The sequence below is a fragment of the Muscardinus avellanarius genome, assembly GCF_963383645.1.
Source record: "Muscardinus avellanarius genome assembly, chromosome: 14".
In the NCBI taxonomy this organism is placed as follows: Eukaryota; Metazoa; Chordata; class Mammalia; order Rodentia; family Gliridae; genus Muscardinus; species Muscardinus avellanarius.
In genome coordinates, this window is record NC_137800.1 from 7,872,415 (window position 1) to 7,889,644 (window position 17,230).

The 17,230-nt window shown below is 41.4% G+C and overlaps 1 protein-coding gene across 6 annotated transcripts in view; it reads right to left on the reverse strand.

The window, feature by feature from the left end:
* Positions 1–17,230, reverse strand: part of HMBOX1 (homeobox containing 1) — a gene marked incomplete at both ends in the record, with an annotated part of 91,421 nt that overhangs the window by 26,386 nt on the left and 47,805 nt on the right. For all 6 annotated transcript variants that reach the window (XM_080710439.1, XM_080710436.1, XM_080710438.1 and 3 more), the window contains one exon: positions 7,435–7,588. In XM_080710439.1, the coding sequence (XP_080566565.1) occupies positions 7,435–7,588 (154 nt within the window). The remainder of the gene's footprint in view (positions 1–7,434; positions 7,589–17,230) is intronic.

Genomic DNA, 17,230 nt, shown 5'->3' on the forward strand with positions numbered 1-17,230 from the left:
TGGGCATTCCATCCCACCATTTCTACCTGTCACTGCTAGATATTCTAGGTATTCTCACATTTATTCCTGCATGTGTCAGAGTTGCTTCTCCTTCCATCCTGCTGAATTGAACGACCTATCAAGAGAGTCTGAGATTTCTTCTGTTCTCCTCCCTTGAAGTGAGAACGGGGAAGATGCTGGAGCCAGGTCTTGCTCGCTGTGGCCGAGTCATGGATTCTAACACTACAGAGATACAGCTGTTCCCGAAGCTAAAGGGATCCAGCCCAAATCACTGCAAGGCTGAAAGGAGAGAGCACACCAGAAGCCTTGCTCCCAGGCCCTCGGGCCTCCTCAACTTCCGGCGCCAGCCCTCTGTAAGGCCTAGTGGCCCATCAGCCCTCTCTCCTTTCACCCCAAACGACGTCCGTCTCTTCTCTCTGTCCCCAGGACTTGGGCATGGCTAGGAAGGAAATGCTTTACTGAATGAATGAGCAAAGGGGCACGTTTGCAAACGAAACTCACACTGAGTCTCACAGTGTTTGTAGGTGTACGTATTTCAAACACACAATACGAATGAGTTTATTTTTACCCTTGCTAACATGTACATTCCTTTAGGTAAGCTTAGCTTGGTGCTAACCCACAGCAAATACTTTACAATAAGTGATCAAATGAATAAGTATTAGCTGATTATTTCATTCTATTTTATCCATTAAAATCTAGTCAAGTGCTCTTTGTGTGTGTGTGTGTGTGTGTGTGTGTGTGTGTGTGTGTGTGTGTGTGTGGTACTAGGGTCCCTGGAAGCACTTCTACCTCCGGGCTACACTCCCAGACCTATTTTATATTTTTGAAACAGGGTCTCTTACGCCAGCACGGCTGGCTTCGAACCTGCGCGATCCTCCTGTCTCCGCCTCCCAAGCACGGGGATTACAAGCGTGCGCCACCACGCCCGGCTAGTCAAGTGCTCTTTAAAAAATAAAAACCCAGGCTGGGCATGGTGGCGCACGCTTGTAATCCCCGCGCTTGGGAGGCTGAGACAGGAGGATCGCACGGGTTCAAAGCCAGCCTCAGCTACTTAGTGAGGCTCTCAGCAACTTAGTGAGACCCTGTTTCCAAATAAAATATAAAATAGGTCCGGGAGTATATCCCAGAGGTAGAAAGCCTCTGGGTTCCACCCCCAGTACCACAAAAATAAATAAATAAATAAAAATAAAAATAAAAACCCACCCAGTGTATTATAATCCCAGCATTTGGGAGGCTGAGACCAGAGTATCGCGGTTCGTAGACAGCCTCAGCTACTTAGGCCCTTTGCAACTCAGTGAGACCCTGTTTCAAAAATAAAAAAAAGACTTAAGAGAAAAAAAAAGGATTGCAGAGAGGGTTAAATATGGACAGTAAATATATGTCAAGTTCCTAATAGTGTGCTAGGTACATTTCTTTTTTTTTCCCCTCTCTCTCTTTTTCTGGAGGAGTACTGGGGATTGAACCCAGGGCGTCCTACCTATTTTACTCTTGATTCTGAAGCAGGGTCACACTAAGTTGTGGAGGGCCTCACTAACTGCCAAGGCAGGCCTGAACCTCCCATCTTAGACTCCCAAATACTGGGATTACAAATGCGTGCCACCACGCCTGGCTCACATTTCTTATATTAAAGCAGCTTTATTGAGATACAATTCAAATGACAATGCAACAGCTCTTACTATATTCATAAAGCTGTGCAAGTGTCACCACAATTGATTTTATAAGTTTTCTTCATGCCCCAAAGGGGCCACACACTCCCTCAGCTGCCCCCAGCCCCCATCATCTGCTTAGGCAACCACTAATCTACTTTTCTTAAATATCTACAGATTTCTCTATATAAATTGAGTTATATAATACTGTTCCTTGTAATAATAAATGTTCCTGGAACTGAATATTTTAAAAGTCAAGGTTTTTGAATAAACAATATGCAATAAGGTCACATAAGAGGAAAAAAACAAGAAAACTCCTTACATATATGAACGATGCATATTTCTTATAAGCCAGGCACCAACTTACGAACACACATGCTAGCGAGGATCTGCGTCACCGAGGGACTCGGGGTATGGCAGGGGACAGGGCAGCAGTGTGCGTGTTTGTACGAGCTACCCACCAGTGGGTAGTTTGTGTCATTCAAACAGAAAGCAAGGTCGTCCAGAGAGTGAGGATGGGGAGCTTGCAGAGAGAACAGAGCACAAAACAATCACTCAGGCGAGAGGGAGGGAACGAGCCAGGAAGACACAGTATGATTGCCTGGCAGAATTAAAGATCTAGTTGAGGTTCACAGTCATGAATTTAAAATGAGGTAAGTCAGCAGGGTTTTAAGTTTTTCTCCAGCCACATTTAGCTGCAAAAATGCAGAAACTGTATAAGCAGAGATTTAACTTGTGGCTTTAACTGTACCTAATTTATTGATGAATCCCAAATCTCCATTTCTGGTGCCACTAAAAATCTCCTAACAGAAATTTTGAGGTAACTCCATAGCCAGAGCTCTAAGCTGGAAGGGAATTAGACTGAAAAAGAACAGGGGCTCAACACTGACTATGAGGAAGGCATCGTGTGCTCTACACACATTATCTCAAATAATTCTCAAAACTCTCCTTGTAAACAACTATCTCTTCAGAAGCCTGAAATTCCCCAAGATTAATATAAGGTGCTGGACCTCTGTCTGACTCTGAGGTTTGCCCTGTTTGGAATGCTCATTATACTTACCTCTTCTTTTCATCTAGAGTGCAGATGTGGACTGATCTGCCAAGGTCGGCTGTTTTCTAATGGTACAGATACTATGTCCCAGAGGAGACTGTCGCCGTACTTGGCGCTCCTTTACACACCCAACCAGTCCCAGGTTCAGTCGGTAGCTAGGTAGGTTATTTTTGTTTCCAATCTTTTCTGATAGCTCTTACCTTTATCTGTGTCTGGTTCCTTTGCTCCTACACTATAGGCCCTCATCAACCATGTGCAGGTTATTCCAAATGCCCCTAAACCAGCCTGCACTGACCCCTTCCCCTGACATCTGCATATGGGGTAGCCATTCATTCCCTAATCATTTATTTATTTATTTATTTATTGGTACTGGGAATTGAACCCAAGGACATTTTACCTTTAAGATACATTCCCAGCCCTAATTTTTTTTTTTTTTGAAACACGGTCTTGCTAGGTTGATGAGAGCCTCACTACTTAATCAGGCTATTCTTGGACCTGTAATCCTCCGGTCTTAGCCTCCCAAGTACTGGTATTACAGTCTTGTGCCACTATGGTCAGTTTTCCTGATTATTTTATATGTAAAATACCTACAGTGCAGATCTGTGAAGATTAAATAAGATCAATTTCTTTTAGGTATCAGTAAGGACAATAATTATATACTACCTAAAGGCTATTTGAATGTAAGCTATTACTGCCTTAAATTTATGAAAGAAAATACTATAATATATATATACACACACACACACATATATATATATATATACATATATACATATATATATATTATTTATTTATTTATTTATTTATTTTGTGGTACTAGGGTTCCTGGAAGCCCTTCTACCTCCGGGCTACACTCCCAGACCTATTTTTACATTTTTATTTGGAAACAGGGTCTCCTAAGCCAGCGTGTGTGGCTGGCTTCGAACCCGCATGATCCTCCTGTCTCTGCCTCCCAAGCGTGGGGATTACAAGCATGCGCCACCACGCCCGGCTATAATATATATTTTACATTTACTTCCCCTTGGCTCCATGAACGTGGTATATATTCACATACCATCTGGCTGGCTTTTTTAGATAGATTGCCAAGATAATGCTAAAATTCATATGGAAATTAAGGGACTCAAAACAGCTTAAACAATCTTAAAAAGAAGGGCAAAGTGGAACTCACACTTCCTATTTCAAATTTACTATAATGCTACAGTAATCATAACAATGTGGTATGTTATTAGGATAGTCACATGGGTCAGTGGGGTAGAACTGACAGAAATATACCTTTACCCAGCATGGGATAACTAGCAAGACTGTGTTGCTAAAAAAAAAGGGTGGCCATCCAGGGGTGTAGAAGTGTAGAATCACAATGGGTTCAATTTCTAGTACCACAAAACAAGAGAAATATACCTTCACATTTATAGTCAACTAGGCATGTACACACATGTGTTCATGGGAATCAACCCCAGGGCCTTTGGCATGCTAGGCAAGCACTCTTACCACTGACAACAACTGTAGCCAACAGTCAAGTGGTGTGGGTGTGTGTACATGTGTGCGCGTGCATGCACTACTGAGAATTGAACCCAGGGACATTCTAACCTCTGAGCTACACCCCCAGACCTATTTATTTATTTATTTATTTATTTATTTATTTATTTATTTACTTACTTACTTACTTACTTAGTTACTTACTCACTCATACTGGGGATTAAACCCAGGGGCATTCTACCTCCAGACTATACCCCCAACCCTTATTTATTTAGTTTTATTTTTGAAACAGGGTCTACCTTGCGAAGGCCTCACTATGTTGCTGAGGCTGGCCAAAAACCTGTGATCCTCCCTCCTGTCTCAGTATTTCAAGTCCTGGGATTACAAGCATGCATCACCATGTCCAGCATTTAGTCCATTTTTCTATGGCCTTACTCTTCTCTTTTTAAGAGGTCTTTCTAATGTATTACAGGTGATAAGAGTCACATATGATTCCTCATCTGTCTGTTTACTTGTGTTTAGCTTTCACCCCTAAAGCTTTTCTTTTATATAATCACGTTTATCAGTCTTTTCCCTTACTGCTTTTGGGTTTCGAGTCACAGTTAGACATTTTTCCAGTTTCCAGGATATGCCATATACATACGGCCTTACTTTTCTGATTCCCTGAAATTTATCTTGGTGTATAGTGTAAAGATGGAATTTTTTAACTTTTATCTTATACTAACATATCTGAGGAAAGCTTACTTGGCTGGTTTTATAGTCTGTGTGTATGTACTTACCCGTTCAGGCTAAGCAAAAAGCATGTGCTACTCTAAGCCTAGGGGGTTTCAGATTCTGTTTTAGAAAACAAACAGTTTCACAGAATGGAAATCATACTGTGACCCTCCGTACTCCTGCTATTAAGTGGTTTGAAAGTCTTCTGTGTTTTTGCAACTGTTAGAATACACACCAACCCTTCTTTCTAGTTGTGCCAGGTAAGATGATAGTGAAAGATGACCAATTCCTGGCTTAAGACACTTACTTAAGGTTAAAAAGTGTAAAATAAAACTAAAGGAGAGCCTTACACTGGGTGATAGTTCAATATTTTTTTTAACTATAATTAGTGTGCCTCTAGCTAGTTTTTGCTCTGGGAGAAAAAATAATAGAAATCCCACATCTCTGAGGTTTAATTATGAAAATATATTATGAATACTATCAATAATTTTAGTATTATCAATTTTAAAGTTAATTCTTTCTCACATTGACATGTAATGAATGCATACTGGTATCGTCATAAAAATTAAATGGCTAAGTCAACAGCCCAATTAAAACTTACACCATCTAGAAGCCAATACCAAAGTTTATTTTGTTATCCGGAGAAAAACATACAACACTAAATAATCTAAGTTGGATATTATTATTTTTTATTTTTTGGTACTGAACCCAGACGATTGCACACAGAGGCATTCTACCTCCAAGGCACACCTCCAGCCCAATTTTATTTCTTATTTGGTAACAGGGTCCTCTAGGTTGCTGAGCGCCTCGCTAAGTTGCCACGGCTGGGTCGGAACCTCGATCCTCCTGTCTTAGCCTCCCGAGTACTGGGATTACAAGCATGTGCCATCATGTCTGGCTTACATATTATTTTAACTCCCCTCTGCGATGCAGTAAGTTCCAAAGACATTTTCAAAAATAATCAACATTTCCAGGTGATAAAAATAGAGCAGACTGCAAACATCAGAACTCCAGGACAATAGTCTCAATCTTTCACTTTAACCCCTGGAGCATATAAAGATTCATTATTCAATAAGTAGTTTTTTTGTTTTGTTTTTGTTTTTGTTTTTGTGGTACCGGGGATGGAACTCAGGAACCTTCTACCTCCAGGATACACTCCCAGACATATTTTTATACTTTCATTTGGAAACAGGGTCTCACTAAGGTGCTGAGAGCCTCACTAAGTAGTTAAGGCTGGCTTTGAACCCATGCGATTCTCCTGTCTCAGCCTCCCAAGTACTGGGATTACAAGTGTGCGCCACCGCGCCTGGCCAATAAATAGTTTTAACTCTTATGTATAATAAAGAGGGCAAGGAAAGGAATAAATGATAACATCAATGGAGAAGCTATGGTCTCATTCTGACTAGTGGATCCAACCTTCTTTTTAAACAAACCCAATAATTTTACCTATATCACAAGAACAAAAACATGGTCTGAATTTCAACACTGTAAATCTCTCTCTCTCTTGCAGGTAGGGATGTTAATGAGCTGAAAAATAATCATAAAGTAAGCAAGAAAAGAGATGGCAAAAGTCCTAAATGGCAGACTGGCTGCTGAAAAACTCTGTCTTAGACACAAGGACGTTACAGTTCAGAGTTTGAGACCTGAACAGAGTTAATCAGGTTCCAGGTCCTCTGACTGTAAGTCAAAAACTCTGTCTAGTCCACCACTCTACTGGCCAGATGAGATATATGGAAAACGTACAGCTGGGAAATGATCGCCTTACTGCATATACACTGCTCCATCAAAACAAAATTACACAGACACCTATGTGATTACTATGTACTTATTAATTTTTTTGTACTGAGGATCAGACCCAGGGCCATTCTACCTCTGAGCTACATCCCAGACCTATTTTATTTTTTATTTGAAACAGGGTCTCCCTAGGTTGGGGAGGCTATCCTCAAACCTGTGATACTCCTGTCCCAGCCTCCAAAGTCCTGGAATTACAGGCACGTACCACTACACCCAGCTATAGATATTCTTATAGGCAGGTGACTAAAAGCGTAACCACACTAGAGGATCTATGCTAAATACAGTAAACATTTTGCAATCAGGTGTTAATACCATTTCTCAAAGTAAAACACAAGTCTTTTCTAACTTTTGAGACTAAGCTCATTTAGACCTAGACCATCCTCCTTATTGAAGAAACCTAAATTTCAGTGGCCCTCCTGTACAATTATTCAACATTTTTTATGAAAATGAGAATTTCAAAGATTTTTTCCAAAATATAAGCTAAAAAATATATCTTTAAAGTTTCTTAAGTTACTGAGGACGCTATGAAATGACAGGTAACATAAACTGCTAGTTGCCAACTCCAGCTGCATGGGTTCTCAATGCGAACATCGTCTTCCTTCAATGGCATTTATAACAACACTCCAAAATACTTTCAGAGGTAGAACCAAGATCCCAAACTACTTGCCGGGAATGAAGTCTGTCCTGATCTGTCTGAAAGCTTTTACCTTTCCTGAGTTTGGGAAATCTCTCATTGGAAAAGGAGGCATGTACCTCTCCATGACAGCCAGGCACTCCTTCCTCCAGGTAAACCGACTCCCTCGCCGCAGCCGGAAGGTCCCAGACGTGGCAGAGACTGGAGGAGGCGTTTGTCTCCATTCGGGGTCCTCTACTGGAATGGGGGCTGGTCTCATACTTAGTGTAGCCCCTGAAATAAACAAGACATTTTTAGCAAATGTCTTGTAATTTATTAAAATCAGTATGACAAATATATCATGAAAACAAAATCAATGAATTTTGAGTAAAATAAACATTTGTCCTTCCATTGAAACTTGCAGGTCAATATAGTTGATAAAAATACATCTTAAAAACTTGACCAAAAAATAAATATCTGAGAAGGTAATAATCTCTTCCTTAAAATGTCCTTCATTAGCTATTTTAAAATGTCATTCTTACCACTAGGTCATTTGTCGATTATCTTTTTTTATAGTATTTTTCAAAACGAAGCACAAACTCTGCCTCCTTATGGAACAGGGAAGAACGGACTAGGTCTTATTAACAACGTCACCAGTGTACCTCCTCTGAAACGCCTCTCTCCAAGTTCCTAATGGACAGTGGTAATCTTTTGGATCAATATATTCTAGATGCTCAGGACCAACATTACCATTTAAAGGACTCGAGAGCCGGGCATGGTGGCACACACCTACAATCCCAGCACTTGGAAGGCTGAGGAGAAGAGGATCGCAAGTTTGAGATGAGCCCCAATAACTTAGTGAGGCTTGCAGCGACCCAGAGAAATCCTGTTTCAAAATAAAAAAAAGTAAGGTTGAGACAGGAGGATCACAGGTTTGTGGCCAGCCTCAGCAACTTAGTGAGGCCCTCAGCAACTTAGTGAAACCCTGTTTCAAAACAATAAATAAAAAAATAGAGCTAGGAGTGGTGGCACAAGTTTGTAATCCCAGAACTTGGGAGGCTGAGACAGGAGGATCGCAGATTTGAGCATAGCCTCTGCAAGTAGTGAGACACTCATCAATCTAGAGAGATACTGTTTCACAGCCAGCCCTAGCTACTAAGGAAGCTCTCAGCAACTTCGAACCACAAGATAAAATAAAATATGATATGAGGGGTTGAACCCAGGGGCAATCTACCTCTGAGCTACATCTCCAGCCCTTTTTAAAATTTTTATTTTGAGCCAGGCGTGGTGGCGCACACTTGTAATCCCCACACTTGGGAGGCAAAGACAGGAGGATCGTGCAGGTTCGAAGCCGGCCTTGCTGGCTTGAGAGAACCTGTTTCCAAATTTTAAAAATATATAAAATAGGTCTGGGAGTGTAGCCCGGAGGTAGAAGGGTTTCCAGGAACCCCAGTACCACCAATAAATAAATAAATAAATAAATAAATAAATAAATAAATAAATAAATAAATTTTTTATTTTGAAACAGGGTCTAAGTACCGTGCATTGGCCTTGAATCTGTGATTCTCCTATCTCAGTGTCTCAAGTATTTAGATTACAGCCATTGTGCTTAGCTTTTATATATATCTTCTTACACAGATGCTCAGTATTTTTTTTGTGTGTGTGTGGTATGAGGGATGGAACCCCGGGGCATTCTACCTCCAAGCTATACCCCCAGCCCTATTTTTTTTTTTTTATTCTTCATTTTGAAAGAGGGTTTCATTGAGTTGCACAGGGCCTCAGTAAGTAGTAGCTGAGGCTGTCTGCAAACTGCAATCCTCCTGTCTCAGCCTCCCAAATGCTGGGATTATAAGCATGCACCACCACGTCTAGCAAGATGTTCAGTATTTTAAACAATCCTGATTTTCCTTTGCAAATTTGTTGTCCTGCAAGCCTTGCCGTCTGAGTAAACAGACTCATTCTTCAAATTGCTTGGCTTAAAAATCTGACTCATCTTTGACATCTCTATTTATGCCACATATTACAAACCCAATCAGTGGTAGAGCATCCGAGTCCAATCTCAAGTACCACACACACATAAAAAAGTCGGAGCAACCTGAGATCATGATGTCGTAATGAAACCCAAGCTAGTTTGTGGAGAGGGCCCATGGAGTGAAAAATGCCCAGCCAACCCCAGGGTCCACTGCCACTCAACCCAGGCACCAGACAGTTGAAGAAAAGAAGCCATCATGGGCAGCCCAGCCTCAGCAGACATCATGCAGAGAGCTCCAGAGGCCTGCCGACAGGGAGACACAGCCCAGACACAGCCTGGTCCAGCCGCGAGGCAGCCAGCCTCCCTGGGCCAGAGGGCCTGTGTCCCAGGTTCGTCCTTTGTGCTGTCCCTTCCCACACTGTGCCATGGTCTGTGCGACGTAGCATGTGGGTATGGCATGGCACCCAGGATTCTAGAAGGCGCTGTGGTGTGTCTTGGCTGCTCCGTCCCTCATCACTCACCACGTGTGAGGACCCTGAGGCCTGGAGAGTGAGGACCTCGAGGAATTGCTGTCTCTGGTCAACAGAAAGTCGGGAACTGGGGCTGCCATGTGAGTGGCCCTGCCCGTGGACCAGTCAGTCCCCAGGACTGCAGCCCTGGCTCATAGCGTGACCTCACCACTTAACCTGAGCACTCCAGGTTCCTGATCTACAGAAGCTGAAAAAATTAAAATTTTGTTGTGTTAAGCTGCTAAACGGTGAAGTAACTTGTTATAACGATATGTAACTCAGCTAGGCACAGGGGTGCATCCTGTAGTCCAGTCTTGGGATGCTGAGACAGGAGAAATGCAGATTCAAGGCCAACCTTAGCAACTTAGCAAGGCCCTCAGCAACTTAGTGAGGCCTCCCTGCCTTTTAAGGCTGGGGTGTTGCTCTGAGGTAGACTATCCCTGGCTTCAATCCCTAGTACAAATAAATAAATACAGTAGATAATACAAATCATCACACAGTCCTTGACCCACTGCAGAGTATAAGTATAATTTATTCAAATATATAAATTTGGCAGCAATACATTCCCTTTAAGATAGGAATTTCACTACTGGCAAGAATGAGCATCTCCTGTTTTCTGATCATTGTATTTTTTTTTATCTTTTGCCAATTTTCCTTGGGTATTTATCTTACTGATGTACAGAAACCACACCAGTTGCTAATTATTAAGTTTCCCTTTGTCCTTTGTTTTTCTTTATGGTATACTCTGTGATCTTAATTTTTATGCAGTCCAATCTGTCAGCCTTTTCTGTTATGGCCAATGGGTTTGAATATCATTCCAAACAGCTTTATAGTTTCAATTTGTGTCGCAGCCCTTAATACATAGGTAATTCTCTATCACGTGTGATAAAAAGTAAATGTTAACTTTTTTCAAATGATCAAGTGTGTCATCATATAATGCCTTAGAGAGTCATACAACAAGAATTGGTAAACGGGGGCCAATTTTTTTTTTAAATTTTACTGGAACGCGGCCAAACTCATCCATTTACATTTGTCTAAGGCTGTTTCGCACTGTAAGAGCTAAGTTGTCACAGAGAGCACTTGGCCCCAAAGCCTCAAATGTCTGCCGCGTGGCTCTTTACAGAAGAATTCTCCACCCCTAGCTTATAAATATGGCCTGTCGCCTGAGAAACTAAACTGAGACTTTCTTTTTAAACAGTTCAAGAAAAAGGGTTCCATACTGCCAAAATACCCTGGGGTTTGGCTGGGCCTACTTCAAGTTGATAAAGTCTAGACAGAAGCAGGAGTTTGAGAGCTAGAGAGCTTCTGAGTCTTTGTTACCCATCCCAAAGCAAGCAGGGTTAGAAAGGCGAGAGCTCTGGGATCTACCTAGTGAAGATTACACGAAGTTCATTCTGTAGCTAGACTCACAAAGTCTCTGACAGAGCCACGCTGGTCAGCCTGGCAGCAGAAACAGACTGCATGAGGCAGTGGTCGTCTCATTCATCCGAGGCCTGGCCCTGGTAAAGTATTAGTGTTTGGGGTGGAGGATGGGAACAGGTCTGTGACCCTGACTGGCCCTAACCTTTGTAGCTGGGGCATGCTCTCTGGGTAAGCAGAACGTAAAGGCATCGAACCCACAGGAGACATGACTGTTAATGTATTCAAGGAATTGCAGGAAATAACTAAAAATAATGGTTCTTTCTTGGTATTAGAATTTATTGTTAATATTATTAAGCTATGTATAAACCCAGGGGCATTGTACCTCTGAGCTACACCCCCAATCTTTTTTTTTTTTTTTCTTTTGCAGTACTGGTGATTGAATCCAGGGGGATTCTACCTCTAAGTTAACTCCCATCCTATTTTTTTTTTTATTATTCTTTATCTTGAAACAGGGTCTTACAAAGTTGTGGAAGGCCTCACTAAATACTGAGGTGGAGACAAGAGGATCGCAGGTTTGTGGCCAGCCTCATGCCTGGCATCCCCAACCTTTTTTTTTTTTTTGGTGGTAGTATGGGTAAAACCCAGAGGCTTTCTACCTCTGGGCTATACTCCCAGACCTATTTTATACTTTATCTGAAAATAAGTCTCACTAAATTGCTGAGAGCCTAAGTAGCTGAGGCTGGCTTCGAACCTGTGTGATCCTCCTGTCTCAGCCTCCCAAGCGCGGGGATTACAAGCGTGCGCCACCACACCCAGCATCTCCAATCCTTTTAAAATTTGAAATAGGGTCTCACTAAGTTGCTACGGATGCCTTGAACCTACTGTCTTCCTGTCTCAGCCTCTCAAGTGTTGGGACTACAGGTATGTGCCACTATGCCAGGTTTATTAAGCTTTTTTAAAAAAGAATATTCTGTATTGCCTAGATCTTTTTTTTTTCTACCTCCGGGCTACACTCCTATTTTATATTTTATTTGGAAACAGGGTCTCTTAAGCCAGCGAGGCTGGCTTCGAACCTGCGTGATCCCCCTGTCTCCGCCTCTGAAGCACCAGGATTAAAAGTGTGTGCCACCACGCCCGGCTTGCCTAGATTTTTTATAAGAATAAAATTTAGACAAAATGAAATTGATCAGCAAGGAAAAGAAAATAGGAAAGGGGGCAAGAACAAGTAGTGGCCTGGTTACTTTGAAAGAAATCAAGATCATCTATAAAGAGAAGGTAGAAATGGAATACTTTCACACTAGCAAATATACTTAATTTAAAACATATCACACTGCCTGTGAGATTTCTTTTTCTTGCTCCATATCTTCCTCAATGTAGCAATTCTTAAAAATAGCACAGGAAGCACCCTGGAAGCACGGCAGTGAACACAGATTTCTTCCAGACGCTCTGGGGAGAGAGGATGAGGAGCAATGCATGATCCAGGCGTGAGCTCAAAATGACTGACTGCGACAGATACAAGACCCCATAAGTAAGAACAGTGAAGACAGCGGGAACTCCTCTGCAGCAAGATACAGAGGTCTTCACAGGAAGACTATGCTACCTGTGTCGTTTACACTCGATTGGAGCTCCCCTTAAAACAACACTCTGTACTTTCATTGAGCAAATCTAAACTCACAAGGAAAAAAAATCCTCTTTCTATTTTACTAATAGATTTTTAAATCTTGGTAAAAGTTCTCTTTGCATATATGGTAATTATCATATCAGGGTTATAGCTGGGTAAGCCTTTACCAATCAGCTAATAAAAGAATCCTAACGAGCTGGCAGTGGAAGTGCAGGCCTGTAGAGGAATACTTGGGAGGCTGAGACAAGAGGATCACAGGTTCGAGGACAGCCTCAGGAAGTACTGAGACTCTCAGCAACCTAGAAAGATCCTGTTTCAGAATAAGGAAATGAAGCTGGGCTGCAGAGGGGGCAGTGGTGAAGCTTGGAGGCTCAACACCCAGCACCACCACCACCAAAAAAAAAGAACGACTATGAACATGTCTTCACTACTCCATCCACAAAAACTAGCTTCCTCCCGGAGGCATTTCTCATTTCCTCCCACGTCACATGCATGGTTCTCTGAGCTGTGACATTCTACACAGGAAGGAACGGGCATTTTCTCTGATCTCCAGGACATCAACCTCTTGGCAAACTTTGTTTCATTTGGAAGTATGGAGAATGGGTGCCATGAGCCAAGAGGTACTCAGCCAACCCTGTCTGCTGGAGTGATGTCTAAATTAGACAGGGAAAAGATCACTGAGCTCAACTTGACTAAATCAAGGGGCCTTTTGATGTCACCCATCGCTAAATTTAACACTCACTTCTTTTTTAAAAATTGCCATTTTCTTGTAAATGTTTTCATGAGAAACAGATCAAATGCGTCTGATTAGCTTCTATCAGTCTCCTTTATTTGTAAGCTTTGGCAGGCTTTGGGTTATGCTGGGAAATTCTGATGAAGAGTCTGTTTTGTCAGAGAACTACACTATATCTATAGCTATTGAAGTGTCCGTAAAAATAACCCAAATATCCATTCTGTTCTCTTTCTTGCTGAATCCACATAAAGAGAACATAAAAAAAAGGAAAAAGAAAGAAAAGAAAACACAAATGGATCCAGAGTAAAAGTTTAAGAACACGAACTTTACTCAGGGTGTACAAAAGAGAAAGGCTTTGAAGCTGAGAAAAGAGGAACCGAATATACAAATGTATTTTGTTTGCTAAATGTTTAAACAGACACAAAAATCATTTTTTGTTTTGTGAATTTTGGTAATCTTACACTGTCTCCTCAGAATATATACAAGAGCATGTTACTATCAATATTTCCTTGATAAGCCAGGCGAGGCGGCGCACGCTCGTCATCAGCACTTGGGAGGCTGAGACAGCAAGGTCACAGGTCCCGGCCAGTCTCGGCTACTTGGGAGGCCCTCACAACTTAGTGAGGCCCTGCTTCAAAACGGAGAAGAAAAACACAGGGCTAGGAGTGTTGCTCGGAAGTAGAATTTCTCTGGGTTCAAACCCCGGTACCAAAGAAAAAAAAAATCCCTTGATAAGCTATTTGTCCTAGACAGAAAAAAAAAATTATGACATGAAAGAATTACCTATTAATAAAAAACACTCAAACCTTATTTTCTATCAAACTGCCTCTTAAAAGCAACAGGTCTGGATCACGTGAAATGGAGTTTATGTATTTTTAAATCTTGAATTTAACAAGGGTGATTGCTCTTTTTGTTACTGGTTTCCTTATATCTGTGTTTTGTTTGTTTTGGTAGTGGTACTTGAGATTGAACCCAGGGGTGTCCATCTCTGAGCTATACCCCAACCCTCTTTTGCTTTTTATTTTGAAACAGAATCTCACTAAGTTACCATGCATTGAACTTCCATCTGTGATCCTCCCATCTCAGTTTCTCAAGTAGTGGGATTTTAAGAATGAGCCGCCACGCCCGGCTGGTATGTTTCAAATATATAATACAAGTAGATAGTACAAATTGAGATAGATACAGAGCTTATTCACGTAACAGTCTCTCTGCCACTCCTGCAACTCCCACTGTCCTCCCCTCCAGAGCTCTGCTTGCCAATTTGTAATGTAGGAACTATCCAGAGAGCCTCTGTACTTACATAGGGAAAATATGCATTGCACGTATTCCTCTCTAACACAGTAATCTTCTATACATTCTGTTCTGTACCTTACTTTTGCTAATTCCATATCACCATATATAAGCTTAATTCATATTAAAACCTTTAAAAATAACTCTAAGATTTTAAAGTATTCCATTGTTCAGATATCCCATAATTTACCCATTCTCAACTGAAGGACATTTAGATGGATTCTAATCATCTCTAATAATTTCCAAAGAAAAATATGATTCACTATAAGCAACTACTGACCAAAAGAAGAGATAAGCTCTCTTATCTACCCTGTTTCAGTTCAGCTTATCCAAACATAACAGTACCTCAAAGTATCCCTAGAGCAAGAACAAATAAGACTGATCCTTCGTAAAAATCAAAGGCTATATTTATCCAGGAAGAATTTTATGCCACCGTGGCTCTCACAGGTGAAGATGCAAGACAGGTGTGGTGGTCCATGCCTATAATTCTAGCACTTGAGAGGCTGAGGCAGGAGCATCACATTTGAAGCCAGTCTCGGCAACTTAGGGAGGCCTTGTTTCACAATAAAAAATAAAGTAGGTCTGTGGTGGCGCTCAGAAGTAGACTGCCTGTGGGTTCAATCCCCAGCACCACCAGAAAAAAAGAAAAGAAAACAGATGAAAGTGCAAACACTTAAATCCCAACGGCTAATGTTCAGCTATAAAAAACAATTACCAATTAAGAATTCTGCGCTTAGCCATTTCCTTTCAGCTGCTTTTAAATTATGCTATAGAAAAAAAAACTTGACTGACAGGAACCAGTACAAGTTTGAATTTTCATTTATTTAATTTTTTTTGGGGGGGTACTGGGGATGAAAACCAGGGGCATTCTACCTCTGAGCTCCAGCCCCCCCCCCCCCCGCCCACGGCCTTATTTACTTATTTTATCTTGAAACAGGTTCTCACTAAGTTGTGGAGATCCTCACTAAATTTCTGGGGATGGCCGTAAACCTGGGATCCTCCTGTCTCAGCCTCCCAAGTACTAAGATTACAAGCATGTGCCACCACGCTCAGCATGGATTTGGATGGTAAACAAAAAATAACGTCCTTCATTAAAAAGTAAATGCAAATGGTAAAGGGAACCTACTCTCAGAAGACACTAGTGCTGTAAAGAACTGAGAGCAGCTGCTGAATGAATGTGGTGGTCCTTGCCCATTTCCCCATTCAGTCCTTCTTCGAATTTCTCAGTAATGCGTGAGCCCTGGCTCCAGGATAATTGAAATAGGAAATACAATTTAAAAGAGCAAGTTGCTGAGGCTCACCTCAGCCTGCAATCCTCCTGTGTCAGCCTCCCAAGTACTGACAGCAGACACACGCCGCCATGCCTGACTTATGAAGGACTCTGGACAAAAAATTCAATCTGAATCTAATGATGCCTTTAATTCTGACTTCCAGTGAACAGGAACGACAGAAGATGAGGAAATAAGTTATCTGACAATAAAAGCAAACAGTTCAAAAAAATGTGGAATGTGAGACATTCTCTAAGTTTACATGGTTTGAAAAGTTTATGTGATTTAAAGTTTTATGTCACTAAACCTAAAGTAATTAGGTTTAAGAGACTAAGGTGGTCTTCTAATTTGCCAACCTAAAACAGATACTACTAGTAAAAAAAAAAAAAAAAAAAAAAAAGAGCTACAAAAGACATTTTTATAACAACTGCAAAAATGTGATGATGGATTAGTGCCAAAGACCAGCTCCAGCCAAGTCAGGGTTCTTGAAGTTGGGCGAAGAGGCGGCACTTGAAGGACGGGGGAGCCGGTCTTGGAGGATCCGGAGGCGTGGCTCTGCCATTCGGAGCCAATGCTTTATTTTTATATGCTTTTACACAGAAGCATTTGGTATTAACAACTTTTGGCAAAACATATTTTTACACAAATTCCTCAACACACACCTGCCCCATGAGCTCATATCCTCACACCGGGGCTGGAGAAATACCCGAAACTATCCAATTAACATCACACAATCCATCAATTCATTCTGGTTGCCTAGCCACAAAGATGAATTCTATTGTAATATTAACCACACTGACAATGTAACTGAATAGCTGCAGAGCACCTTCACACCCAGGCTAAACGGAAAATACAGAAAATACAGGGGGCTTTTCCACTAGAAAGGACACGAAGATTATAAAAGATCCTTAAAGGGCACACAGCATTTTATGTTTTGTATTTCAAAATACAAAGTGTACAGTTTATTTTCTTGAGTTCTTTTGAGTTTTGGTCAGAAACACCAAAAAGGGGGGGCCCTGCCTGACCGATCTCTCCATCACACACAATAAGCTTTAACCAAACTTATCCTTAACTACTAAGTGCTAGGCTTACTGTCCCCACTTCTAAAATTAACTGCTAATTTTATCTGCTATTTTAACCACTAGGTATTTTATTAACTTATTCTGACACAACCACCAAAC